Source organism: Acanthochromis polyacanthus, chromosome 14 (assembly GCF_021347895.1).
Source record: "Acanthochromis polyacanthus isolate Apoly-LR-REF ecotype Palm Island chromosome 14, KAUST_Apoly_ChrSc, whole genome shotgun sequence".
Taxonomy (NCBI): Eukaryota; Metazoa; Chordata; class Actinopteri; family Pomacentridae; genus Acanthochromis; species Acanthochromis polyacanthus.
This window is the reverse complement of record NC_067126.1, coordinates 13,468,952-13,496,650: the sequence shown is the minus strand read 5'-3', so window position 1 is coordinate 13,496,650 and position 27,699 is coordinate 13,468,952. Positions and strand designations below refer to the sequence as shown.

Below are 27,699 nucleotides of genomic sequence, written 5' to 3'. Positions count from 1 at the left end.
ATATGTTATAAAATGTGGAGCAGTGGTTATACACCCTAAAGTTACCATTTTCAAATATATTTAAAATTACATATAGTGACATATTTCATTCAGATTGGTAATAACAAGATCTTAAAAAATCTTAACTTGATAAAAACCCACAAACAGTCAATGTTCACCTTCCAGTCTGCACTCAATTACATGCAATGAGGATCAACAAGGACTCTTGCATTTCAAATTTCCAGTCTCACAGAAGATATACTGATTATTTCTGAATACCCTGAGCTCAGAATTAACCCGAGATCTGTCTTCGTTCCTTGACTTTCTCGTCATTTTCACTCCCTGCATCTTTTCTCTCTCCTTGCCTTCTGCTCTCTCTTTTACTCTAAATGAATGGTGTCTTCACTGAGCCTACAGACAATCAATCAGTCGTGAGCTGTCTCTGGCGGCTGGCTGTCTAAGTCAGACAGTTCTGAAGTGGACTGAGGGTGTTGAGGGGTCTGGTGGCATCATGGGACATCTCAGAATACATCTGTCTCACACGGCTAATCTGAAAGTGCACAAGTGAGGCTGAAACTTGGATTCTCTCAGGGGCTGCTTGTTATTTATTTAAATCCCCCGAAGATTGATCGTTTAAAGATGACACAAACATTCAGATTAGATTTTTGAGAATGACTCTACTGCCAGAGACAATTGAAATGTCACATCTGATTAGGAATATGGTAAAGTTAGATATCAGATGGGACCACAATTTCATGAATTCACTTAGAGTGGCTGTGATAGAACGGGTTGTCCATTGATTGCAAGGTTGGTGGTTTGATCCCCACTAACATCCGAACGCTGAAGTGTCCTTGGGCAAGACGCTGAACCCCCGATTTACCCCAGATTTGCTCCAGATGGCTTGCATTGCAGCTCTGTCGCCATTGATATTTAATTGGGCAACATTATGAAATGCATTTAGTATCAGTAAGGTCAAAAAGTGCTTTAAAAATGCAGAGAATTTACCATTATTGATTTTTGCTTTTCAGGATTATTGCAGGCCCACACAATGCTGACTCTACCTTTATTACAGTAACTTAAAACAGCGGGCTGAGAAACATCAACTTCCCACATGCAACTAACTAAAGTCAGGCATTAATTAGCCTGATAAACCTAAATACTCCATGCAGCTAATCTTACACAATGCAGACCTATATCAGAGTAAATTAAAGCGGTGGGGCTGAGAAACTTCAACGTACCACATTTGGCTAGCTAAAGTCAGGCTTTATTTAGTTTGATAAACCTTAACACCCCATTTCATGGATCTAGTTAATACTTTTTTAAGACTTGATCTGATAAGTTCCTCCCAATATAGTGCTCTTTTTAATTATTTCCAGCTGTCATTGTTTTTCTTGACAATTCAACACTATTTTTTCCTGCTGTTTCTGTTACAGGTTGATACACGGAGGTCAGTTTCTTAACGGTTTAGCAGGCCCAACCATAATGAGTGCCGGCCCCTTCCTCTCCACCACGTGGTTTGCCCCTGATCAGCGAGCCACTGCGACAGCGGTGGCCTCGCTCTTCTCATACCTGGGAGGCGCTGCTTCCTTCGTAGTTGGACCTCTTGTAGTTCCACCTCCCAATGACACCCAGGCCGGAACAACGATGACAGCAGCGATTCTCGATAACTCCATCCGAGACAGGATCCAGCTTGTTCTGTATACAGGTACTGTCAGAAAGCGAGAACCTCTGAGGGCATGGGGGAATCAATAGCACATCATTTCAACATCATGTCAACCCCGTCAGTGGACTGAAGTCCAGTCAGGCGAGGGGACCCAAGAATTTTTACACAAACACCAAAAGCCCGCCAGTTATAATCTTCATAACTGTGCCTCTGAAAAATAGCTTGCTGGGACAGTTATGCTTAGATTCAGAAAATTAAAAGCACACTCAAAAGAGAAACAAGCATGCTGTATTAGATTGAGGTAGCAGTGTTTGTTTAACCTAAAATGGTACTGTTCATAATTTTTCAAGGACAAAGCAGACACCTTTTTTGAATTGAAAGTTTTTAGATTCATCCTAAGGAAACAAGCATGCTGTATTAGATTGAGGTCGCAGTGTTTGTTTAACCTAAAATGGTACTGTTAATAATTTTTCAAGGACAAAGCAGACAGACACCTTTGAATTAAAAGTTTTTAGGGTCATCCTAAGGAAATGGTAATCAATATATGGTGCGCTGAAAGCGACATACTGAGATTGCTGCAGTTGAGCTTTTCGAAAATATCTAAACTGTAAAATGTGTTTCAATATTCTTCAGTTAGTGCTATACCCAACTGCGTGATTTTGTTAGATGGATTATTATTACAGTCTTGTCTTGTAGGCCATTATGTTCATCCCAAGGATGTCTTTGGGGGCCTTTTTAGATGTCACTGTGACCTTTTTTTGAAATTTCAAATTGGTTGGACTTTCTTATCTTTGAAAATAACATGTTTCTTTTTATCTGTGCAACTGTGCTCTGGCAGAGTTGGCTGCAATTGTGGTGCTTTTTGCAGCGGTCCTGCTATATTTCCCGTCACGCCCACCGATGCCTCCCAGTGTTGCCGCTGCGAGTCAGAGACTGAGTTACAGGAACAGCATCTGCAGACTTCTCAGGTAAAACAGACACAGACACATGTACAGTATACCCTCATAACGATCAATAGCATCCCAAACTCTTTGTAGACACCATTTTTTCAATACATTATTCAGTATGCACAACTCGACTGATTTAAATAAACTACATTAGATGTGTATGTGAAATTGATTTCAGGTGCTGTAATGTTTTATGCCTTCAGTCTCTAAGACAGCAGCCAGGAGCATAATTCTGTGGGACCTTCAGTGCTCTTTAACTGCGGTGTCTACAGATCCACTTTGTTTAGATTGGTTTATTAGCTGATGGAATGTGTGCTTCATGTCTTAGAGTGTTAAAGTGTAAGAATCATACACTGGAAGGGGCATAGAATCTTAATGAAGTCTGCCACTTACCATCTGTTTGGGTTGTTATCAAAGTAAACCCAGCCTTCCCTCTAGATTAACTACTAAGCTGTAATATACTGGTCGCTGCTGAGAACGTCATCCTTAGCATCTACACTATCAGGGTCAGTTATAAGTATATTCTCAAGAGACACCTCTGATGCGCGTGTATGAGGAGAAAGAACGATGGCCTGCATTTGTTATTTGTCTTTTTCCTCTGTGGCAAAGGTACAAAGGGGAGAGCAAAGAGGAAATCTGGAGACAATGATTGAATCACACTGTATTATAACCCTACGGCACCCCATCCATACACACCTTCACACTTCCAAGGCAATATTTATCCTCTTGGCCATGAGACAACAGCATTACCAGTGTGGCAAGTGTGCTGCCTTTTGCCTGGCTTGTAAAGGAATGAGGCCTATGGCAGTGGCCAGGGAATAAACGCTGGAGAAGGGAGAAGAAAAGCTGGGTGATGGCAGCCAGTCAGTTGGCCTTATTTTGTTGGCGACACTTGGTCCCTTGCAGTAAGAAATAGCTTGACTGTAGTGCCAGGCTTTCCACAGACCTCCAACCAGCACAGAAAGGTTTACTCCTGTAAGAGTTTCCCTCAGATACGTGATAGCTACCAAGCAAATATCAACCTAATGCATAGTTCTGGACAGATGTAGACACATGCACAGTGATGGGCCAATTTAACTGGGCCATCCAGCTGAGAGGTTTCTGCTCCACTGGCCTGTTTTCCAATGACCTGTTTGGGCAACTTGTTGTATCTCCTTCCAGCAGCATCCAGCCTTAGAATTCTCCAGCTGGGAGTAGACAAATGACCTTTTTTTTAAAACCTGTATTTATATGGAGCCATAGTGCTGACAGTAAGTTTTGGCATTGAAAAATGTTGAATTGAAAGCGAAAATACAAACATTGAAAAAACTCAATATTTTTTAGGATATTTTTTGTACTATGATGTGTTTTACAATGCCAATCTTTTTTTTTTTTTTTACAGTCTATTTTTTCACGTTTCACAGGTTTTCAGTTTCAACTTTCTGATTTTCAGTTACAGTTTTTTTGTTTCAAGTTTCAATCTTACTGGCAGTGTTTTCGCGTGAGGGGCGGGGGCTACAGGGGCGGGGCTTATAGTGCGAGAACGTGCTTCTTGGTTTTGAGGAAAGGGGACCGCACCATTTTTAAACAGCCGAGCGAGTAGAAGTAATATTCAGTAAATATAGAAGCAAAATCCAAGCAGCAACGGTCTGAGGAGGAGACCCAAAGCTTCCTGGAACTGTGGTCTTCATATGAAATTCAGTGGAAGTTAGAGGGAGCGTCTTGGACCACACCAGTGTTCGAAACAATCCAGTGGGAGATGGCTACAGCTGTACGAACGGAGCCTGACTAACTCCTCAACAAACTAAAAAGCTCAGAAATGACTACATGGACCAGAAAAGGCAGCCGGGATGCAGCAGTTTTTGGCCAAAAAGAGCCCCCATTTTGACCGGCTGCATTCCATGATTCCAACCGGGTCCCTGAACGCCACAGCTGAGCAGGAGTTGATGCAGGCCGCCGTGCTCCAGAACATCCAGAGGACGGATGAAAATTCAAACACCTTGGCTGGACTGATGGGATGCATGGTGTCGGTGCTGGAGTGACTGTGACAGAAATAAACTGCATTGTCCACTGTTCCTGCCTTCTTTAGAAAAAAAAAAATCATAGTTTTTTAAAATTCTTTTCCTTCTTAGCTATTTAAGTACACTGGTATTTTACTTTTGCACTTTGGGTGAATACAAATATATTTGTGATGAAAGATGTGTGTTTTGTCTATAATCTACAGAGACTTTATTCAATGTTAAGTGCACACTTCTACGTACACACATTTTGACAGATAATCAGTTGTGCTTTTCAAGCAGATTTCAATCTGAAACATATCAGCAACATATGTTGTTTCTTACAACATATGTCACACCAAGCTAGATAAACTGCACTACTGCAGCAGATATATTATTGAAGTGTGCTTACATTACATGTCTACATACACTACTCACAAAAAGTTACTCAACTTTCAGGTGAGTTTTATGGAAATTGTAAAAATTAATGCTATGGTGATATTAAATCATGAAGGTAGGGCATTTAAGTAGAAACATGCAATACTGATTTCCTCATCTCAAACAATTTATTAAAACAAAAGCTAACAGCAGTGAAGGGTATATCACAATAAAAATGTCTCATGACAGTTTGGACAGAACAGCAGCCTTCAGCTGAAATCCGGTACAGTTTTGTCCCACCAGTAGCGTGATTACGGATGTTCCCAGACAACAGCTGGCCTTTGTCTCGTAATTAAGATAATCTATAAAGGTAAATATAGATACTATCATCAATTTATTGCGTTTGTTTAACCGCTATGTAATGGATGCAAACATATTTGAGGCTAAGTAGCTAAGCTAACGCTAACACGTTCACTGTTAAGAATCAAAACATCTCTGACAGTTACCTGTCTTCTCAAACGTAATCGCCATTACCCGTGACTACGATAAAGTGACGTACTGACGTCTTGCGGTGACACAACGACGCTGCCTCAACTCGGCTCATAGCCGGTGGAAAAGCAAACGGGATTTTCGGCGGCATGAGACTTGAACGAGACTCACACTCCACTGTTGTGGAGAAGTTTAAAGCCGGATTTGGATACAAAAAGATTTCCCAAGCTTTAAACATCTCAAGGAGTACTGTGCAAGCAATCATATTGAAATGGAAGGAGTATCAGACCACTGCAAATCTACCAAGACCCGGCCGTCCCTCTAAACTTTCACCTCGAACAAGGAGAAGACTGATCAGAGATTCAGCCAAGAGGCCCATGATCACTCTGGATGAACTGCAGAGATCTACAGCTGAGGTGGGACAGTCTGTCCATAGGACAACAATCAGTCGTACAATTCAATTCAATTCAATTCAATTTTATTTATATAGCGTCAATTACAGTCAAATCGTCTCAAGACGCTTTACAGAACCCATATGCCTGACCCCCAGAGCAAGCCCAAAGGCGACAGTGGCAAGGAAAAACACCCTTTTAACAGGGAAGAAACCTCGAGCAGAACCCGGCTCTATATAGGGGGGACCCATCTGCCTACTGGCCGGGCGGGTTGAGAAGGACAGAGGAGGGCAAGGGGGAGGGATGGGAGAAGAGGGAGGGGTGGGAAAGCAAGGAAAACACAACACACATTTGGATACATGCATGACAGGATATGTGACACAGACAAAGTATACGCTAACATTGAAAACTGGCTCATAATTTACTCTTATGATGTACGGCTCTGACATTAAACATACTCCATATATAGCTAGCAGTAAAATTCAAACAGTATGTAAGTTAGCATAACAGTATAGTGAAGGCAATGCAGAGTTGACTGGTGGAAAAAGGGAGTTGGAAGCAGAGGGCTGGAGGAAGGTCAGCAGCAGCATCCCACAGTGGACATGATGGAGACTGGACCAGGTGGTGGAACATCGACCGCAGATCTGAAGCATCCAGCTCTGGGACCAGGGACACTCAGAGAAATAGCACAGGGGGAAACAGAGTGAATGTACTGCAATAACGGTATACATATTAAATGTAAAGGTAGATAGAGAAGGGCTCAGTGCGTCAAGAAAAGTCCCCCAGCAGCCTATAGGCCTATAGCAGCATGACTAGGGGCAGAACGAAGGGACGTCCAAGAGGGAGTCAGCTGTGCAAATGAAGACACAAGCCGAACCCCTGTGGGTCACCCAGTCAGCCCCAACTATAAGATTTGTCAAAAAGGAACGTTTTAAGCCTGGTCTTAAAAATAGAGAGGGTGTCTGCCTCCCGAACCCAAACTGGGAGCAGGTTCCACAGGAGAGGCGCCTGATAACTGAAGGCTCTGCCTCCCATTCTACTTTTAGAAATTCTAGGAACAACAAGTAAGCCTGCAGCTTGAGAGCGAAGAGTTCTACTAGGATAATAAGGTACTATCAGATCTTTAAGATACGATGGAGATTGGTTATTAAGAGCTTTATATGTCAGAAGAAGGATTTTAAATTCTTTTCTGGATTTAACAGGAAGCCAGTGAAGAGAAGCAAGTATAGGGGAAATATGATCTCTTTTGCTAACTCCTGTCAGTACTCTCGCAGCAGCGTTTTGGATCAACTGTAGATGTTTGAGAGAACTATTTGGACAACCCGATAATAAGGAATTGCAATAGTCAAGCCTGGAAGTAACAAAAGCATGAACTAATTTTTCTGCATCACTCTGAGACAGAATGTTCCTGATTTTTACAATATTACGCAGGTGAAAAAAGGAAGTCCTACAGACTTGCTTTATGTGCGACTTAAAGGACATGTCCTGGTCAAAAATAACTCCAAGATTCCTCACAGTAGTACTGGAGGCCAATGTGATACACTGCACAAATCTGGCCTTTATGGAAGAGTGGCAAGAAGAAAGCCATTTCTCAAAGATATCCATAAAAAGTCTTGTTTAAAGTTTGCCACAAGCCACCTGGGAGACACACCAAACATGTGGAAGAAGGTGCTCTGGTCAGATGAAACCAAAATCGAACTTTTTGGCCACAATGCAAAACGATATGTTTGGCAAATAAACGTATCCAGGTGTTAGATTGGCCAAGTCAAAGTCCAGACCTGAATCCAATCGAGAATCTGTGGGCAGAGCTGAAGACTGCTGTTCACAAACGCTCTCCATCCAACCTCACTGAGCTCAAGCTGTTTTGCAAGGAAGAATGGGCAAGAATTTCAGTCTCTCGATGTGCAAAACTGATAGAGACATACCCCAAGCGACTTGCAGCTGTAATTGCAGCAAAAGGTGGCGCTACAAAGTATTAATGCAAGGGGGCCGAATAATATTGCACGCCCCACTTTTCAGGTTTTTATTTGTTAAAAAGGTTTAAAATATCCAATAAATTTCATTCCACTTCACGATTGTGTCCCACTTGTTGTTGATTCTTGACAAAAAATTAAAATTTTATATCTTTATGTTTGAAGCCTGAAATGTGGCAAAAGGTTGAAAAGTTCAAGGGGGCCGAATACTTTCACAAGGCACTGTATGTATATATATATATATATATATATATATATATATATATATATACATATATATATATATATACATATATATATATAATAAAAATGCTAAAGAAAGAATCATAGCTCAAAATATCCCATGACATGAATAGCATTATAAGTTATAAATAACTAACACAGGTATTGAGCGTACTTCAGAGTCCATTCTTCTTAATGTATGTGGTACCTTCATAATCACATATCTCCAGCACATCTTCAATATCACCCTTTCTAACAAATTCCAGAAACAACCTCCATGTTATTAAACTCAGAAGCTTTCTTTCTAACTATATAAGTGAGTTTCTCGAGAGCCAAACTAGATGTTAGATTTTTTTAACCAATAGCCAAGAGATGGACAGCTAACACTTTTCCAGCACAATGCGATAGAGCGCCTGGCTTGTCGTAAACAAAGGTCAGTCATTTTCCTTTTTCTGCTGGACAGAAGACAGTTGTATGGGTAAATTCCTAAAATGGACATCTTAGGACATAAACGAATTGGGGAAGATATCATCTGGGAGTTATATTTTCACACCAAACTCCATAATTTTTGAATCTCCTCACATTTTCACAGATAATGATACAGTGTATCCTGGTGAATATTGCACTTTTAGCAAAGGTCAGGTATCTTAGGATCAAGTTTATTTAACTGTACAGGGGAGATACATGTTCTCATTATCCAGTTGAATTGTATTAATCTCAGTCGAGTGTTGATAGTTTGAGTGTGTGCCTTTAAACAATTTTTTGCCAATCAGTGGTTAAGATATCTTCCTCTAAGTCTCCAATCCATTCCTGTCTTTTACTTTCGGAATTATCTTTATGGTTGTCAACCACTAAGTTATACAACAAGGGTTAACTCATCAAATGACATTAAATTGCAGTCTTTATAGAGGTCTTGTAGAGTTAATATGCCCGTGTTTAACCATGTTTTAAAGCCCAATTCTTTTTTTGCCGGGATGAAGTGTTCATTATCCCAAACTGGGGAGAAACAAGACAACACTGGGAAATCACCTACCAGTATATATTTATATACTTCATGCCAACCAACAATTGTATTTTTTATACAAGGATTAACTATGTTTTGTCTTAATTTCTTAAAAGGTGCGGAGTATAAAAAGCTATTCACTGCCAAACCATTTGTGGACAATGGACAAGTGACTTTTAAGTGTTCTGTGGCCTTATGTACTATACAAGAGTTAGAAAAAATAATGGAATTACCTAGAAAAAGAAATTTAAGCCCCAGTGAGTGATACTTGATATTAAAAACTACTTATATGTCTAATGTGCAAGTGGATGCTTGCAATGACAAATCAGTAGCAATGTATTACCCAATCTACGTCTCCTTAAAGCATTTTAGCCTCATTTAGCTAATTGTTTAGATATTTTAATACTGGCTAACTGGTTCATTCTCAATGCATTCCTCAACCATATTTCCAGGAGCAAGGAAGACCTGATTTCAGATTAAACATCCTCATCCAAACATCAGAATAACTGATAAATTGGTGAGGAGGTGGAACAGCTCACAATTCAGGGAGCCAGATACACCTAAAAAGTTCAGGAATGTACCTATCTGGCTCTTTCAATACTCCCACCTGCCTACTCCCACTGATTCTTTATCCAGTTTGTGTCATTGATATGTCACCTGGTGACTGATGTGAGATGGAAAACTTAGCTTGTGTCCAAAATCTCCCACTATACACTGTATAGTGAATTTTATAGGTTGTTTGCCATTTTGTAATGCTGCTGAAATGTTGAGTTACAATTGTTGCATCCTATTTAGTGCATTCAACATATCCCACAATGCACTGTGAAAAGTACTGGTTCACTCATCAAGCAATCTATACCATCATGTATTGCATCAAAGGAGAATAGGAGACGAACAAGGGAGCTAATTAAGAATTTGTAGCATTTCCACAGTTTTCTTAAAGCTTTTTTTTTTATCATGTTAGCTCATATTTTATAGTGTTAACAAGTATTTTCTACAGAATATATCTTTTGTTTTTGTGTACCTTGTAGAAATGACAACAGGGACAAGACAAATCCATGAGGTATGGTAATTATTAAAATTAATAAAAATAATTTGTATTGATATGTTAAATGGAAGCAGATCGATGTGTCACAACACAGATAAGTAAAAACTGTTATTTTCATTTACTAATTTTGGAAAATACACTTAGTATAATCTGAATTTATCACAAAAAATGCCTGTCGGTTCACTGCCATGGCCATCAATCTGAAAAGTCAACCCGGTCTCACGGGGATTCGTGAAACTGTGACGTAAGTTTTTGTTTCGGTTTCGTGCGCACCAACACGATGTCGTCATGTTTTTCGTGCAGCTCACCACGAACGAAACTGGCTGTGGTAATCACATCTGAAAGTGGTTTATACCGGCGGATTCATGACGATCTAAGCTGTCCATCGGCGTTTGCGGCAGCCGCGGCCGCCGGACATTCTTTAAATTCCTATGCGAATTCGTCGGATTCATGACGATCTAAGCCGTCCATCGGCGTTTGCGGCCGCCGCTGCGGCCGCCGGACATCCGGCCGCGGTGGCGGCCGCAATGGTGGCCGCGATGGCGGCCGCAGCGGCGGCCGCAAACGCTGATGGACACCTTAGATCGTCATGAATCCGCCGAATCTAAGCTGTCCATCGGCGTTTGCGGCCGCCGCAAATGCGACATCCGGCCGCGATGGCGGCCGCAAACGCCGATGGACAGCTTAGATCGTCATGAATCCAACGAATTTGCATAGGAATTTAAAGAATGTCCGGCGGCCGCGGCCGCGGCTGTGGCGGTGGCCGCAAACGCCGATGGACAGCTTAGATCGTCATGAATCCGCCGGTATAAACCACTTTCAGATGTGATTACCACAGCCGGTTTCATTCGTGGTGAGCTGCACGAAAAACATGATGACATCGTGTTGGTGCGCACGAAACCGAAACAAAAACTTACGTCACAGTTTCACAAATCCCCGTGAGACCGGGTTGGAAAAGTATGAGCGATAGCAGTGATGTAATTAATAGAGCTGAGACTTGAGTAACGTCTGAAAGTGTCACTTTTGCCAAAGAGCTTCCTTCATAATCTAGTATATAAACTATACTAAATAATTGTACCTATGTAGGGGATAGGGATCAACCGATATTGGTTTTTCCAGGGCCGATGCCGATTATTAGTAATCGACAAAGGCAGATAACCATTATTTGCAGCTGATAAACATTGCATGTAATGTTTTAACAGCATGTGATAGCAGAGAACCTGTCATTCACAACTGGCTCATTAATAAGGATAACTGTAACTGAACATGTAAAATAGGAATAGAAATGAATAAATTAGGACCCTCAGCTCTGTTGATGTTTATTTATCTGAGATTGTTATCGAAGATCAGTTTGTCTCTTGCAGTCTGCCAAATATTTTCTTTCACTGTGACACTTTAATTGTCCACAAAGGTCCAGATCTTGAAGCATTATGAATTATTCTTTTGTAGACTCTCGTTTTGTTTATTTTATTTTGCCTATTGTTTTGGAGACGGCTTTCTGGACTTAGCTGATAGTCGTTGGAGTGGACTCAGCCACTGCTAATTTCCTGGTTTGTGGCAACAGCTTGTTTTTTGTGTTCAGTTTCTGCAGTTTTCGCTTAAGAAACATTTCTGAGACTACAGAGCGACGGCAGACAGAGAGAGGAGGCTGCATCAGACATGAATTAGCGCTTTTAATTCATTAATAGTCGGCCGATAAAAATACAGATACCAATAATCAGATAAATGCCAAATATTGGCCTCGATAATTGGTCAGGCCGATAATTATAAATGATCTATCCCTGGTCTGGCCATGTCGGGATGAGACCTGATCTGCTTAATAAGATCAATAGCTGCTCTGACACCAAGTCGGGGTATTAGATTAATGTGTCCCTGGTAAAGTTGTAGGAAAGTTTTGTGGCCACATTTCCAGCCAACTAGGTAGTTAGTGTTCCTGATGCCTACCTGTTCATCCACTTATGCTGTCATTGTCTGAGTGCTGGGTAATGATCTTCAGCTTGATGAGTGATCCAACTGTTCACATCTGCTTCCACAGCAGCAGCCTAATTAGGAGTCCGAGTATCTGTACACATGGTCATTGTATTCTCATCATCCTGTGAGGTAAAAATAAACAAGCGAAAGCCCGAGTATTGATGATCCGTTCCTCTGTCCCCAGTCATATACACTTTAGCTTTGAAAGTTGTCATCTTGATGTATTGCTTTCCAGTCGGGCCTTTCAAGGACAAATGGCACTTAGCTGATGACACCGCTGGCTTTGAGATTTCTACGGAAATATTTCATCACCAGCGAAAAATCTCCCCTCCTCCTCTCACCCAATAGCTGGTGTCTGCTTGCTTACATTTGGTTGTCTAAATAAGGTCCCTTATAAGGGGGAGAAAATGTGCATGGATATTGATTTCCCACTGTTGTGGCAAGGTTCACGAAAAGGGTGCTGGGAGAAAAGTGGAGAGAGTGCTCCATCACACGGGCTTTTATGACTGTCCCTCCATACTCTCTCCAAGGCCAAGTGACTTCATACTGCTTAGGACGAGACAGCCGCCTACAGCAGCGAGACAGACTTGTTTGTTTTTCCTGTACATTCAAAGCATTCTGCAAATAAAAGTGATTCATTGTCTGGAGTGCAGCAGTGTCAGGAAAAAGGAAAGGGTGTACATATGTTTATATCAACAATGCTTTTGCTGTACAGGTTATGTATCTTGTGAAGCTTCCTCTGAAGTTTCTCTGAGTGTGAACTTTCTCTGTTGGTGTAATTGAAGCCATACAAAGGATTTGAGGTGTTCTTCAGATGTCCCTGCTTGATACAGCTCAAGATGCTGCCCGCATTATGATAAAACGAAGGAAGAATTGATGTAAGAGTTAAAAGTGTCTATAAACAACAACAAAAAAGAGAGAGGGGAGAGCAGGAAAACAAAACAATCTATGAATCAACTGCCTGCTAGCCAGCCATTCCTCATTTGTCAGACGCCCAGTGATTCTAATCAAATTGTTAGGGTTGAGAAGGTGGCACCGATTTTAAATCAGCATGCCACCTCGTTGGGCAAAGGTGATTAGTGTGGGTGCTTGTGTTCCAAGTGATTATATTTGGGCTTCATGTGATTGGAGCCATGCCATATAACCCAAAGAGGTGTGCACACAGGCTGTGCATACATAACTAGATATATAGAGGTGGCTGTCTTTACTGTTTTCCCCGTTTTGTACACAGTTCAGCATGAGCCGAGATACCAGACAGCTTGTATCAGACCCTGCAGTACAGAATCTGTAGCCTGAAGCCCATTATCACAGCTGGGAGACGCTTGTTTGTACAGTTAGACTTTTAGTCAAAAAACGGATAGCAAACATCATATCTAAACATACTTAGCTGAAACTGAAAAGATAAACTGATTAGTCTGTTGAGCAACCATTCACTGTCATTTGCTATTGAAAAATGCCAAACATGCTGTAATTTTAGCTTCTATAGTGGAAATATTTGCTGCTTTTAACCTTGTAATATCATTGGAAATTGGTGAGACTAAAGAAACACTTTTAAGATATCACATGCAATTGTGACAGGTACTTTTCTCTGTTTTATAATTAATAACAAAATAATAAATAAATATAAATATTTTCTTTATGCAACACCACACTGAATTGTATTCTTAAACCCTGTCACATTTCGACAGTGATTTGATTCAACAGCAATCCATGTTTTTCTGATTTCATTATTGAAACTTGATTTTAAAACAATTACCCAAATTTGTATATTCTTTAAAGCTATGTATTTGTACGTTTTTGGGGAACTTTATTAGCTGCTTGTGTTACTATTAAAATGTCAGTGTCATGTGAAGCCCTGATTTGTTGCCAAACGTTGGCCACTGGAGTATTTAGATTTTTGCAAGCAAATAACATTAGTTTCTGTCAAACTATTTCAAACTTATTTCCTACAAGGTTACACAAAGATCCAACAATGTTCCACAATATTCCACACAAGCCAATTTCTGTTGTTTCAGTAAATATTGTGATGTCAAACAATCAAGACTGTTAAAACTGAGCTGTCAAGAGATTTTCAGTCATAGCAGAAGAGACACTGGTAGCATGAATTCGTTTAGATCATTGTGACTGAATGTGTCTGATTTATTGTAACTGCAGTCAGAGCAAACTGTTGGCATGCTTTTTTATTTATTAGTTATTGGCGTAATTCAGCATTGATTCATCAAATGCTGACACACCACTCTGTGTTGAGTTATTCCGGGGCGAGTAATTTGAGAGATCGTATAAAATCGATTGGATGATACTGTTCAGTTTTGGGCGCATGTTGCCCTCTTTGATATCTCTCAGCTTTATTCTGGCATCTCTTTCTTCTATGTTCAGGTAGCTGCTTATCTCTCTGTCACTGTGCTCAGCACAGTGATAGATTTTCTGCTGTGACAGGCACAGGGAGATGAGCCAGAGCTGTTAGTGTGTTTGTGTTTAGTCACATTACTCATATTGTGGGACAAAAATGGGTTTGCACAGTCAGGCTGTGGGGACTCATCTACCTTTTGGGTGTGAAAAGCAAGTCATGTAATCAATAAACCTTAAGGTGAACACTTGGTTTAAGGTTAGAGTATGATGGTTTTAGGTGATAAGGGTTTGGGTTAGAGTAAGCAGATTTACGCCTTTCTTCATTTTCTGTCATGCCTTCAATGAATTTTTGGACTTAATTTTTGAATTGTGGCTTTTAAGTAAATTTCAGGGTTGGGGGAGGGGGTGGGCCCATATAGCCCAATGGGTTAGGTGAGTGAACCATGTACAGGGGCTGGTCTCCAATGCAGCAGCCTGGGTTCAATTCCCGCTTGCGGCCCTTTGCTGCATGTCTTCCCCCCCACTCTTCTACCCCGTTTCCTGTCTGTCTCTCACTTCACCTATCAAACAAAGCTGAAAAAGGCCAAAAAAATTAACTTAAAAAAATTCAGATTCGGAATTCAATTATGTTGGTTAAGGGGCTGAAGAAAATGTGTCATATCTGTAGTAAGACATCCAGTTTTTAAGTGACCACAACATTCCACAGCAGATTCCCTCCTTAGATAACAACGAAACTCTCTCTCTCTCTTTACCTAAGTAAACAGCCAAAGTGCTTTTTTTATGACCAGAGAGAGACCTGCATCATTTCAGAGACATCTCTACTATCCCCCAGGACACCCTAAATTCATGCTTATGGTGACCTATGACATTGCTTAAGAGACTCCTTTTTGCAAGCTGCCACTATTCCTGTATTGAATTGGGACATGTATGCTTTCATGTATTTCTAACTTCACATACAGACCCTTTTTCTCAGAGTACTGTTAACACCTTTAAAATTTGATTACCATTCAAATGTTTGTGGTCCACACCGACAGAACTGCTTTGATGAACTAAGCGTCCTCGCAGCTGGACCTCTGCTGCTCTCCCGGTCTGCCATCAGATAAGCAGGGTCATAAATATTCTAATGACCTGCTTCTCACCTCTGCAAAAAGACACTCAGCCTGTTTGTTGCTCAGAAGGACACTCTTTCTAAAATCCTGCTTCTGACGTTTATTTTGCGATTTTGAAGATATTAACGTTGAAATAATAAGTTGTTATACATGTTAGTCCAACTCCGACGTCTCTAGCATGTTTCTGTCCTGAGATATTAATTCTGGAAAGTTTATTGTCTGCCTGACCCATCTCTTCCACAGTTCAACATTGCCCCCTATTGACGTCGGAATGCTATGACCTTATCGAGGTTTTCACGGTATTAACTATAAAAACTTTGCTTTATCCAGGTTTCAAAGAAGTGAAAACTGTTTTATTCTGCCTTGTATGAATGTATGTTACCATGTCTTCACTGTGATACATATAACAACCATTAGAATGCACACGAACATATAAATAGAAACTAGAACTCACATATTCTTAGACTAGCTTGTATAATCAGTTTATTTTATCTTTGATCGGTTAAAATATATTGTAAGGATCATGGAGGAGTAAACAAATCGTTCTTTTTGCGCGTTTTAATATTTTTAATCATTATTTGATCCGGTTTCATCTCTCCCCTCTGAGCCCAAGGAGGTTCCTCCTTTAGATTCAAAGGAATGCGCGCCTCAGCCGACACTACCACGCCCCTTCTCAGAGAAAACCCTTAAAACCAGCCATTTTACGTTGCTCGCTCTCTTACGCCTCTTACTCTTACGCCTCTTACTCTTACGTCTCTTACTCTTACGCTCTCTTCTTACTAACTTGCTTACAGAAACTAAGTTCGAGCAGTTCTTTTGTTCTTTCTTTGGCGCCTTTCACTATCTTTTGTCCTCTTTATTCTAAGTTAATCCTGGTAGCAGGGCTGGCCTTTGCTAACCACGACTCTTAATCATTTTTCTTTTAAATCAAAGAATAGATATCTTCGCTCACTATTTAAACAAATGAAGTCCATTTTTATTTGACGACAATTATTTTTAATTAAGAACTAATTTGATCCCGTTTTCACGGCTCCGACAGTTTTTTTTTTAGCGGCTCTTTATTCATCTGTTCTCCAGCCAAAACTGCTGACCGAGACAAACCAAGAGCCTGCGGTTTTATTTTGTTATCAAGCTATTTTTCGGTCAAGTCAACCCCAGAGAAGGACGAACGTTCCTGCGTTCTCCCCACCATCTGCTGAGATCCACCCAGCTGGCCCGAACCGAACCAGAGGCGCTCCACAACTCCCAAGACGGCAGGACGCTAAGACGTTGCCATAGCGACAGACTTCATGACTCGGGGATCCGCCGAGGATTGAAGTTCCGTTCAAGACGCAACGTGGTCCCAGCCGGAACGAATTCTGAGCGACCCGTTCTTCAACAAAGTAAGCCAGCAAACGCATTGGTGTGATCTGAATTATTGGGTTGACGTCTCAAAAATAGCTTGAAATCTTACTTAAATAGCTTCCAAAATCTTCCTTTTAATAACTCCGTTTAGTCACCTATCAGTCGTTCATTTTTCCAAATTATTAATCATCTCGTCATACCTTCAGCGGTCTGATTACTCAGTCCATAATCCTAGTAAGAAATGCAAATCTGAATAATTAACGCACGCACACACGCACACACACACACCCATCTATCATCACCTACACCCACACACACACACACACACACACACACACACACACACACACACACACACACACACACACCCATTATACTTATTACTGTATTAATCACTGTTTTGTTATTAGTTTTAGTCAATAAATATCTTTCATTTAAACCACAATTACAGTCTCTTTTGCGTTTATATGTGTTGACTGGGGTCAATGTTTTTCGAGGATTCTCGACATTCAGATATTAGACTGATTAACTAATCAAAATTTTCAATCCATTAATAATATTTTTTTATTAAGATGGATTAATAATTTCCCAGTAAATAGACTGGGTGGTGCCCCGATTAATAAACTATCAACGAGTGCAGACTTATTAAATTAACATTTAATAAGGCAATATCGCTACATATCAGTGCGTGTTCTCACAAAGATGACTTATTTAAGTGTGTGTACAACCGTGTTGACAGCTGATAGTAGACCTCCAACGACCAGCATTCAAGAGGAGAGGGACACACTTATGCTGCTTTTATTGCTTCATCTCAGTCCAACGTTGTTAGGATGTAGGTTGGACTTGGAGGAGGCATTAAGCGTTCGTGCAATTAGTAACGTTTTGTCTTTGGTTTATAATTATGAAACCTGTCTGCAGAGGGCAACCTCTCAATTAAATGTACTTATACACAGGAGACTAGATGAAAATGAATGAACATCAGAAACTCAGCTGTTTTTCTTGCAATAGGAGACTTTAAGAGTAGATGTAGACATAATGCACCTTGAAGGATGAGAAACAGGATGTTGTGGATTACTCATTTAATTCCTTTCAAAATATGAAAGATCTGCACTTGCAGATTGCATAGAAAAGACAAATGTAGGTTTATGAAGGCTCAATTTGAAACCTCAAGTTTGGTTTTTGGCCTCTGTCAGCTTGGTCTTCAGACACTGGACAATAAGAAGAATGGATTTGACTGAGAACTTGTACACTCAACAAAAGTATAAACGGAACACTTTTGTTTTTGCTCCCATTTTTAATGAGATGAACTCAAGGATCTAAAACTTTTTCACAATATCACTATTTCTCTCAAATATTGTTCACAAATCTGTCTAAATCTGTGATAGTGAGCACTTCTCCTTTGCTGAGATAATCCATCCCACCTCACAGGTGTGCCATATCAAGATGCTGATTAGACACCATGATTAGTGCACAGGTGTGCCTTAGACTGCCCCCAATAAAAGGCCACTCTGAAAGGTACAGTTTTGTTTTATTGGGGGTGTCCACTCCTCTTCAATGGCTGTGCGAAATTGCTGGATATTGGCAGGAACTGGTACACGCTGTCGTATACGCCGATCCAGAGCATCCCAAACATGCTCAGTGGGTGACATGTCCGGTGAGTATTCTGGCCATGCAAGAACTGGGACGTTTTCAGCTTCCAAGAATTGTGTACAGATCCTTGCAACATGGGGACGTGCATTATCCTGCTGCAACATGAGGTGATGTTCTTGGATGTATGGCACAACGTCATGGGCCTCACAATCTCGTCACGGTATCTCTGTGCATTCAAAATGCCATCAATAAAATGCACCTGTGTTCTTCGTCCATAACAGATGCCTGCCCATACCATAACCCCACCGCCACCATGGGCCACTCCATCCACAACATTGATGTCAGAAAACCGCTCACTCACACGACGCCACACACGCTGTCTGCCATCTGCCCTGAACAGTGTAAACCGGGATTCATCCGTGAAGAGAACACCTCTCCAACGTGTCAGACGCCATCGAATGTGAGCATTTGCCCCCTCAAGTCAGTTACAACGACGAACTGGAGTCAGGTCGAGACCCCGATGAGGACGACAAGCATGCAGATAAGCTTCCCTGAGACGGTTTCTGACAATTTGTGCAGAAATTCTTTGGTTATGCCAACCGATTGTTTCAGCTGCTGTCCGAGTTGCTGGTCTCAGATGATCTTGGAGGTGAACATGCTGGATGTGGAGGTCCTGGGCTGGTGTGGTTACACGTGGTCTGCGGTTATGAGGCTGGTTGGATGTACTGCCAAATTCTCTGAAATGCCTTTGGAGACGGCTTATGGTAGAGAAATGAACATTCAATACACGAGCAACAGCTCTGGTTGACATTCCTGCTGTCAGCATGGCAATTGCACGCTCCCTCTAATCTTGCGACATCTGTGGCATTGTGCTGTGTGATAAAACTGCACCTTTCAGAGTGGCCTTTTATTGTGGGCAGTCTAAGGCACACCTGTGCACTAATCATGGTGTCTAATCAGCATCTTGATATGGCACACCTGTGAGGTGGGATGTATTATCTCAGCAAAGGAGAAGTGCTAACTATCACAGATTTAGACTGATTTGTGAACAATATTTGAGAGAAATGGTGATATTGTGTATGTGGAAAAAGTTTTAGATCTTTGAGTTCATCTCATAAAAAATCGGAGCAAAAGTGTTGCATTTATATTTTTGTTGAGTGTAAATACAGCCCCCCAACTGTTCAACATAACATACCCTGCTTTATCTTCTTTTGTCCTCCAAATGGGACTTTAACTTGCTGAATCAACACCATGCTCTCTTCAGAAAGTCTTGAATCTAGCAACTGAGACCATAAACTGATGAGCAAAACTTTCACTGAGATCAAAGGAAAAGCAGGGTCATCTCTATACAATCAGACACCAAAGCAGTTGCCCCCTGCTGGCTGTTAGAAAGAATTAAAGTTCAAGGCAAGAATTCTGGTTCAAGTCACTCTGTTTGCTTCGCTTTCAAACTACATCTTTTTACAGACTGTATATAAAAGGTGGATGTAGCTACAGTATGGGTTTGTGGACTCCAGATTTGAAGCCTCGAGTTAGGCATTGGACTTTTGTCATTTTGATTTTGAAACTGGACATAATGAGGGAGGAGTGGATTTGACTGAGACCGTAATTGACCAAATCAACACAGTCTTAGAAATGAATTAAACAGGCTGTTAAAACATCACTAAGTGGCCTAAGCAAACTAAAAAATAAAGTGCAAGCAGAACATAATAAGCTTCTGTCGTTCCACAAACGTTACTTTTTCTAGCATTCTTTGTGAGATCTACTGACATATTATGCATCTAATTGCTCAGATGCTGCTGGTCAGAGAACTCATCCATATTCATATTTCTTGGAGAATCGGTACACAATCAATTTAGCTTGAAAGACTTATTCTGTAAGTGCAGTCTTGAATCATTAATGCATTTTTGTCCCCTTCAGCAACCTGCGGTTCCTGATGATCGCGGTAGCCTATGCAGTCCCCACAGGAGTGATGGCCGGTTGGTCAGGAGTCCTCGACATGGTGCTTACACCAGCCAAAGTCAGCCAGGTAGGCGCAAATACATACACAACAGAATAACATACAGTAGCAGCTTTAGATTTGTTAATTTAATAGTTCAGAATTAAAAATGAAAATCAATTAACTGACAGTCACTAACAGCATTGAATAGTGATTGTGGGTGGGAAGTGTTATCAATGCTCATTTGCCAAAACAGCTCTTTGTCAATCATGCTGTTTTGACGGCCTTTTGTGAAAGTGCGCAGACAAGGTCAGCCCTTATGGCACTGAACACTCCAGTTTTTGCCTGTGTGGGAAATTTAGGTGAATAAGTTGCAACCAAGTATGAACCGAGACACATCTTGTATTTCTCTGTTTGAAAATGAAGCAGCATGGGTTGCTTGCCAGTTCATTTTCTAGGTCTGATTTTCCCATTTTGAAAGCCTCCACCCATGCCAGCAATTTGCAAAGCTTTTCACACTTGGGACTTTGCATGGCTATAGTAAGAGGATAGATGAGTTTCTGTGCAAATTTGCAGATCTCTACCACTTGTGCTACACTGACTTCAGGGTCCTTGAAAAAGAGGCACTTTTCATGGGGGGGGGTGTTACGATCCAACCTCTAGGGGCTGGCTGGATGCAACAAAATAACCAGATGTTATTGGTTTAGGTTAAGGGATTTATTGCTTAGTAGTAAAAGGGAACGTAAAAGTGACAATAAACACAAGACTGGTGGATGTTGCTAAAACAAAGAACAGAATAAAACATAACAAAGGCTAACAGAGTTTACAACTAAGCTAAACACAAAGAAAACAACTAAACTCCTTAGCCAAACTGAACTAAAGAAGCAACACCCACCACCAGAAACAAAAACTAATACAAATGTGTACAAAACAAACTGAACAGAACTAGTGCCTCTAAACAGATGTACATACTGAGCATAGTTCACAGAAGCAAAGCATACAGAGTGGCTTTTACACATAATAGACAGACTACAAAAGTGGAGCCTCAGTTTCCACTGACACATAGGCCTCCACCCTACACAAAAGCCGCCAACAGAAAGGTCAGAGTTGTCTGGGCACAACCACAAGTGCTTCCAGACTGAAAGACCACACAGAACAGTGATATAAAGCCACGAAACACAAAGAGAGCACCAGGGTGGACTGGTCAAAGTACCAGCCACCACAACTGATGGTATGGTGGGGCTTTATAGGTCGCAGGTGTGGTGCCTGGCTGCCTCCGATTGGTCCGGGGAGGAGGAGCTGGAGGGTGGTCCAATCAGGATGGCCGGAGGGCGGGGAAAACCAGACGGAAGTGCAGGTCGTCATCAGCTGTGTGTCATCAGCTGAAACGGCCGGCAGCTGGGGTTCCAAAGACTCTGACAAAGTCACAACTGAACCCACACACAACATTTCTCCCACATGAAGGCCCCAACAAAACACCACCACACAACGAACGGCACACCAATACTGGTGGCCGTAACAGGGGGCAATGTTCAGCAGTCCATATCTCTCTAAATAATGTGTCTAGAGGGCTCCCCTGTACGTATAAGTTATAAGCCAGTCTGGTCTAGAGCAATACTAAATGGTGCTAAGACATTAATCTGTAAGATTTCTAGTATTTTTAACACCCTTAACCCTACTTGAGTGGTTTTTACAAATAATTTATACATTTTGGGCAAGCCCCCCTGCTCTGTAGAGACTTCTCCTGAGTGTGTGTGTTGTTTATAGGACATCACCAACATGTAGAGAGCTTGGAGAAAAAATTCAAGTCTCTGTGATACCCAGAAGCAGAGATATAAGCATTTTAAAACCAAAAAAGTCCAGGCGAGGATTGGGGGTAGAGCATTTTGGCCTAAATTATTAAAATTTGAAAATGCCATAACTCAAAATTATTGAGAGTATAAGCTTGTAATTTTGCACACAAAGCTTTTTTTTTTATCATGATCTTCCATCACCAGCACCCACAGTAAAATTGAAGATGGTGCTGCAACCATCTTCCTGAATATTTGGTGTTTTGGGATGGAATAAGCCCTTTGTTTTATAGCTTTGTCAAGAGGAAACAGGGTGCATACCAAATTGTTCTTAGATTTCATTTGTTCTCCAAAGATTTTTTGTGCTATTTAAGAAAGAAAATAAAAGAATAAAAAGTGTGTCAGGAATGAAAACAAAAAAATATGTTGCAGAGGGGTCAGTTATGTTGCAGGATGTCCCTTGGGTGCAAAACTTGAGCTTCATACTAAATGAAACAGCATCTAAACATGATGAAGTAGAGGAGTACTAATGCAGCAGAAGATTTGTAATTTTTTCATTGTTCTGTGACAGGCTGCAAAGATCTGAAAGTCAAGTTGAACTGAGGAAAAGCAAATACTCTGTTTTCTTCTTGTTGAAGCTCACTATGCACCCACAGATCCAAATCACACCTTTAACTTATTCTGTTTTTCTATCCGCTGTAAGCTCTAGTGATTCTATTAGTTTTTTCTAAAAGCAGAGGATGTAATCTATGTAGACCTTTTAACTTTTTCTGTCCCTGAACTTCCTTGCATTTGCATTTGGAGCACATATGTTTGCTATGCTATGTTCTCTTGTAAACTGCCCTCTCTTTGGTAATTTAAAATACGCATAAGGGCTGCAGGCCAGTGCACAACACACTGATAGCAAGAGAGCAATTTCATACTTCCTATTAATTTCCTCATACTTTACAATAATTTCTTCATTTTGGATGGAAATGGGTGATTATGTGCAGGTGTGCTCATAAACAAATGCATACACCTTTGTATGCCTTTCCTTTGCTGATAATTAGTTCAGTCCACCTTTATTTATATTGCACTTTTGAAATAAATCAAATGAAGTTCAAAGTGCTTCAGTAATAACTGACACAATGTTGGATATTAAAAAAAATATTAAGAGACTTCATCAGAACAGCAACATTAACAAAAACAACAATTAAATATGGGTAGTTAAGATATGAAAAATATATAATAAGTGCAATCAATAAAAATAATAACATGAAATGCAACACTTATATAAATATTACACACAATAAATCAATTAGAATAAATCAGAAAACTGTTAAGAAACAAAATAGAGTAAAAAGAAATACAATTCTGACAAAAAATGAAATAAAAGCTGGACTGAATAAGTGAATTTTAAATTTACATTTAAATATATCAGTATTTTTAGCTGCTGTCACATTCTTTATAAGGCAGTGGCTTGGAGCGTAACGGCTGAAAGCAGCGTCACTCATTCATTTTTTAATTTTTTGGCTTTCAAAGACAGGAACCGGAGGATCTGAAGGGCATCCCTGCTTCATAAACCAATAATATTTTTGAGAGCCATGATGCAAAGCCATGTAGTGCCTCATGAACTAATAGAAGAATTTAAAGTCAATACAAAAACTTCCAATGACTTTTGTATAAGTTTCATATGTGCTCTCCTTTTAGTGTTAAAGCCAGTACTATTCAGCGTGTTCAGCCCGTTATGAGTATATATATATATATATATATATATATATGTGCTACTCCAGTTCGAGCATATCACTTCCAAATGGACAGGATGCAAGTATGCTCATTTTCCCAGAAACTGCACCACTTATGTACTCTTGTGCTCTCTTCATCTGTGCTCATGGACCACATCGTGATCTGATGTAATGTGGCCCACCTATATGCCAATTTCCAGCTGTCTTGGTTTATTCCCACTGTCTGTGCTAGTTACAGGTTTCCGCCTACTTGTGAAGCTGTCTGCAGTGTTTCCCCTGGGTTGAAATGGCTGCGAGGTGGTGGGTTGTGCCGGAGGCGCGAAGCAACTAGGGGGGTCCGGGGGCATGCCCCCCTGAAGAATTTTGAAAATCAAGATGCAAAATGGGACATTCTGGCACAATTTGGAGCACATTTTGTTGTATTTGTAGCCATTTCCAAAAACCAAATTAAATAAAATTTTCATGTTTCTTTTCTAAAAATTAGTGATAGGGAGAAAATATGACAAATTTAAACCCACTTGTCCTTGCGATCGAAACATGTCAACTAGTCCAGTCTATTATATTCTGGTCAGATTTCCACAAGCCATTCCAAAATGCCACATCAGTTCTTATTACAAATTTGAAAAAGATGACAAGGACTTGAATCTGGAATCAAGTGGTGACTTTTACTTTTTTTCTAAAAACAACTACATGTTAGGTACCAAATTCCCACTTCATTTTTATTTATAATAAAAAGGTTATGTCATGACCTTCATTTTACTTAAAAATGTGAAAGAAAACTTCAACTCTGGGTTAACAACTGGTTTTCTGAAGGAGTTAGTTCTGTTTTCAAAACTGTTACCTTTTTGAACACAGAACTAGAATTTGAACACAGAATTTGTTTTGCCATTGAATTATATAATTTCGGGCACTCTATAAATCATTTTATCAAAAGAAACTAGGAACTTTATATTCCGTTGAAATCATTTGTCTTGTTCGTGAGAACGGGTTTTGTCGTGGCTAAATGTTTTAACGGGAGCCATTTCTGCAGTCACTGTCAATTCGTATCGCCGCGGACAACAAAACAGTAAGGAAACTCAGTAAAGGAAGCGAGATCGATGCCTACACTGCATTGCTCACTTTATGTTGATGACATGCGATAGTTTTGATACTTAATTTGACATATGTCTGTGATGCACACCTGCTTTTAGCCCCGAAAAAACGAAACGATGGAGCACTGCCGCTTCTTCTCCGCCATGCCCGTTGTTCGCCGATCGGAACGACCGACATTTGAAACACGAACTCGCGGGATGTCATACGAGAACTGAGTGTTACCGACCAACGGGGATGTGCCATGCTGTCTTCACCCACGGCGAGAAAAGGCTGCCATTCTGACTTGTTGATTTCAGCGGCGAATATACCGGACTTATGTGTCAATGCTTTCTAATATTTAGCTTTACTTTTTTTTTTTTTGGTGCGAACCAGTGAGGCGGCGATGTCAGCAAAAATTGTAATGAGGCGGTGGCCTATACCAGCGAGGCGGCCCGCCTCGTCGGTCATATAGGAGGGGAAACGCTGCTCTGTTTTTGTGTCTCTCCTCTGTTCATTAGTTCTTCCTCTCACAACAACAGACCTGGTGCCTTATTCTCATACACTCATTCCCAATAGGATATCTATCAAATGGTATTTTCAGTCTTCAAAAATGCACACATTTGGCAACTTTGCACTGTCTCTGCTTCATGTAGCCATTTATCCTCCATCTGTTTCCATATCTGCTTTGGTCGCTCCTCTCTTCTCTAACCTCCCCCCATATTTATTGACATCTTTATTTCACATGCAGCATTTCTCCTCTCCAAAATATAGATATGTCATTATTTTGGCCAGCTAGCCGTCCGGTCTGATCAAGAGGTCACACTTGCTACCTACTTTATTTTTCACTGAATTGAAAACACAAACTACTCCACAGCACAGGGTCTGAAAACTACTATATAACATCAAGCCAAATGAAACATGCTATGCAGATAACAGGAAAATGTTTAAGTCAGCTCTCCGGTTTCAGACATGCTGAGGTTTCAGGACTTTCCTAAATATGACCTGGAAATGCACCTCAGGGGTTTCACAACCTGCAAGGATTCATTTGGCAAATGACAGACAGAGGGTTAGAGGCACACAGGGATCGGCCGGCTGGAAATGGCACAGCAGGAGGTGATGTGGTAATTCGACTGATGCTAAACCAGGAAAAAGCAGAAACTGGGGCTGAACATATAGACTACTCACCATAAGTTAGGGATATTGTTATTTACATGTCTGCTTTTCCTATTTGGTCTGAATTTTAATGACATAATAGTTCTCTTCAATATCACTATTAATGAATGAGAAGAAGCACCATTTTATTAGTGCAATATTTATTACCCTAACAGTTTAGACAATAACAAAGATAGCCCCAAATAACCAAAACTGACAAAGTCAGTAGCGGGTGTTTCCACCATTTTCCGCAATGACAGCTTGACAGCGATGTCTCATGCTCCTAACTAGCCTCATGATGTTGTTCTGAGGCAATGCGTTCCACTCCTCCACAAGTGCTGGACTGCAGTTCTGCCAGATCACGTGGGGGTGGGGTACGAGCATCCAGTCGTTGCTTCAGCTGCTCCCAGACATGCTCTATCGGGTTCAGGTCAAGGCACATTGCTGGTCACACCATATGAGGCACTCCAACTTCCTGAAGTCGAGCTGTGACAATTCTGACACCATGTGGTGGAGCATTATCATCCATGAACAGAAAGTTGGGGATGTACTGGCGGAAATTGGGGGATGATGATGGGTTCTATGATGTCTCTGAGGTAAGAACGTGCAGTGACTGAGCATCTACAATCACCAAATCTGTTTTGCACTGACTGGTGATGTGCAGATAGAAGGATTGAGCAGAGAGCTTAACGTCACTATAATTACTATGGCTGAGGAAACAGGTGCTTTACTGAACTCATCAGTCAGATGTAGTTGTTCCTTTAGTGAAGAGACGTTTGGAATCCATAGAACTAAAATCGTGATCCTGCAAGTCCTGCCTCTTTTAGGCCTTGTGCACAGTAATTTGGATGTTTTTCTTCATTGATGCTTTCCACTGCTGTTAACACAGACATCATTTTACAAATATATCAATGAGAACATGCAAATGACTAAAATGCTGGACCTGACTACATCAGTGACACATCAAATACTAGAAGAGACCGTCATTTCATTGCTTCTTTTTTGCAGATTTTAAACTGCAGACGCTATGGACCAAGTAATATTAGGGACAGCGGAGGCTTTTAAGTACTGGTGAGGTGGTGCAGGAATGCCAAGATAGTCCTAGGAGGTACAAAGACAAGATAAGACAGTATACAGTACAGACAGATACAGTATTGATCCCAAAGGGAAATTCTTGGGTCTTGGAGTAAAAAACAACTGGACTTTTTTAGCTTCTTGAACAAAGAATGAATAACTAACTGCAGCCATGATTCAATAATAACCCAAAAAAGGAGGTCTGAGTTCCAATATTATGCATTTTTGTCACAGTAAGACTATTTTTTGAGTACTACATACTCAACAGTTCCAGAGAAAATCTTAATTGTGCACGTGGCATTACAAATCTTTCTTTGAAGAACCTAAAAGAGAAGTTAAGTTGCTTTTACTGAAGCTTCTGGGCTCATCATGACCTGAATGACTGACAATCTACACAGACATAATGCCAAGTTGGGTTGTAAACTGCTACCGTGAAAAAAAATTAAGAAAACAGCATATTTCCACTATTTTTGTTATTTTTTCAAGTGCATGCTTGATATACGTAAACTAGAGCAT

At 40.7% G+C, this 27,699-nt stretch overlaps 1 protein-coding gene across 3 annotated transcripts in view; it reads left to right on the top strand.

Moving 5' to 3' along the window:
• The window catches only part of slc49a4 (solute carrier family 49 member 4), a 184,890-nt gene that overhangs the window by 58,481 nt on the left and 98,710 nt on the right, over positions 1-27,699 (top strand). For 2 of the 3 annotated variants that reach the window (XM_051958967.1, XM_051958966.1), the window contains exons 3-5: positions 1,413-1,684; positions 2,481-2,610; positions 20,354-20,462. In XM_051958967.1, coding sequence (XP_051814927.1) covers positions 1,413-1,684; positions 2,481-2,610; positions 20,354-20,462 — 511 coding nt within the window. Of the gene's footprint in view, positions 1-1,412; positions 1,685-2,480; positions 2,611-20,353; positions 20,463-21,622; positions 22,563-27,699 lie in introns of those variants that run through there. The other variant, XM_051958968.1, reaches the window with a different exon arrangement.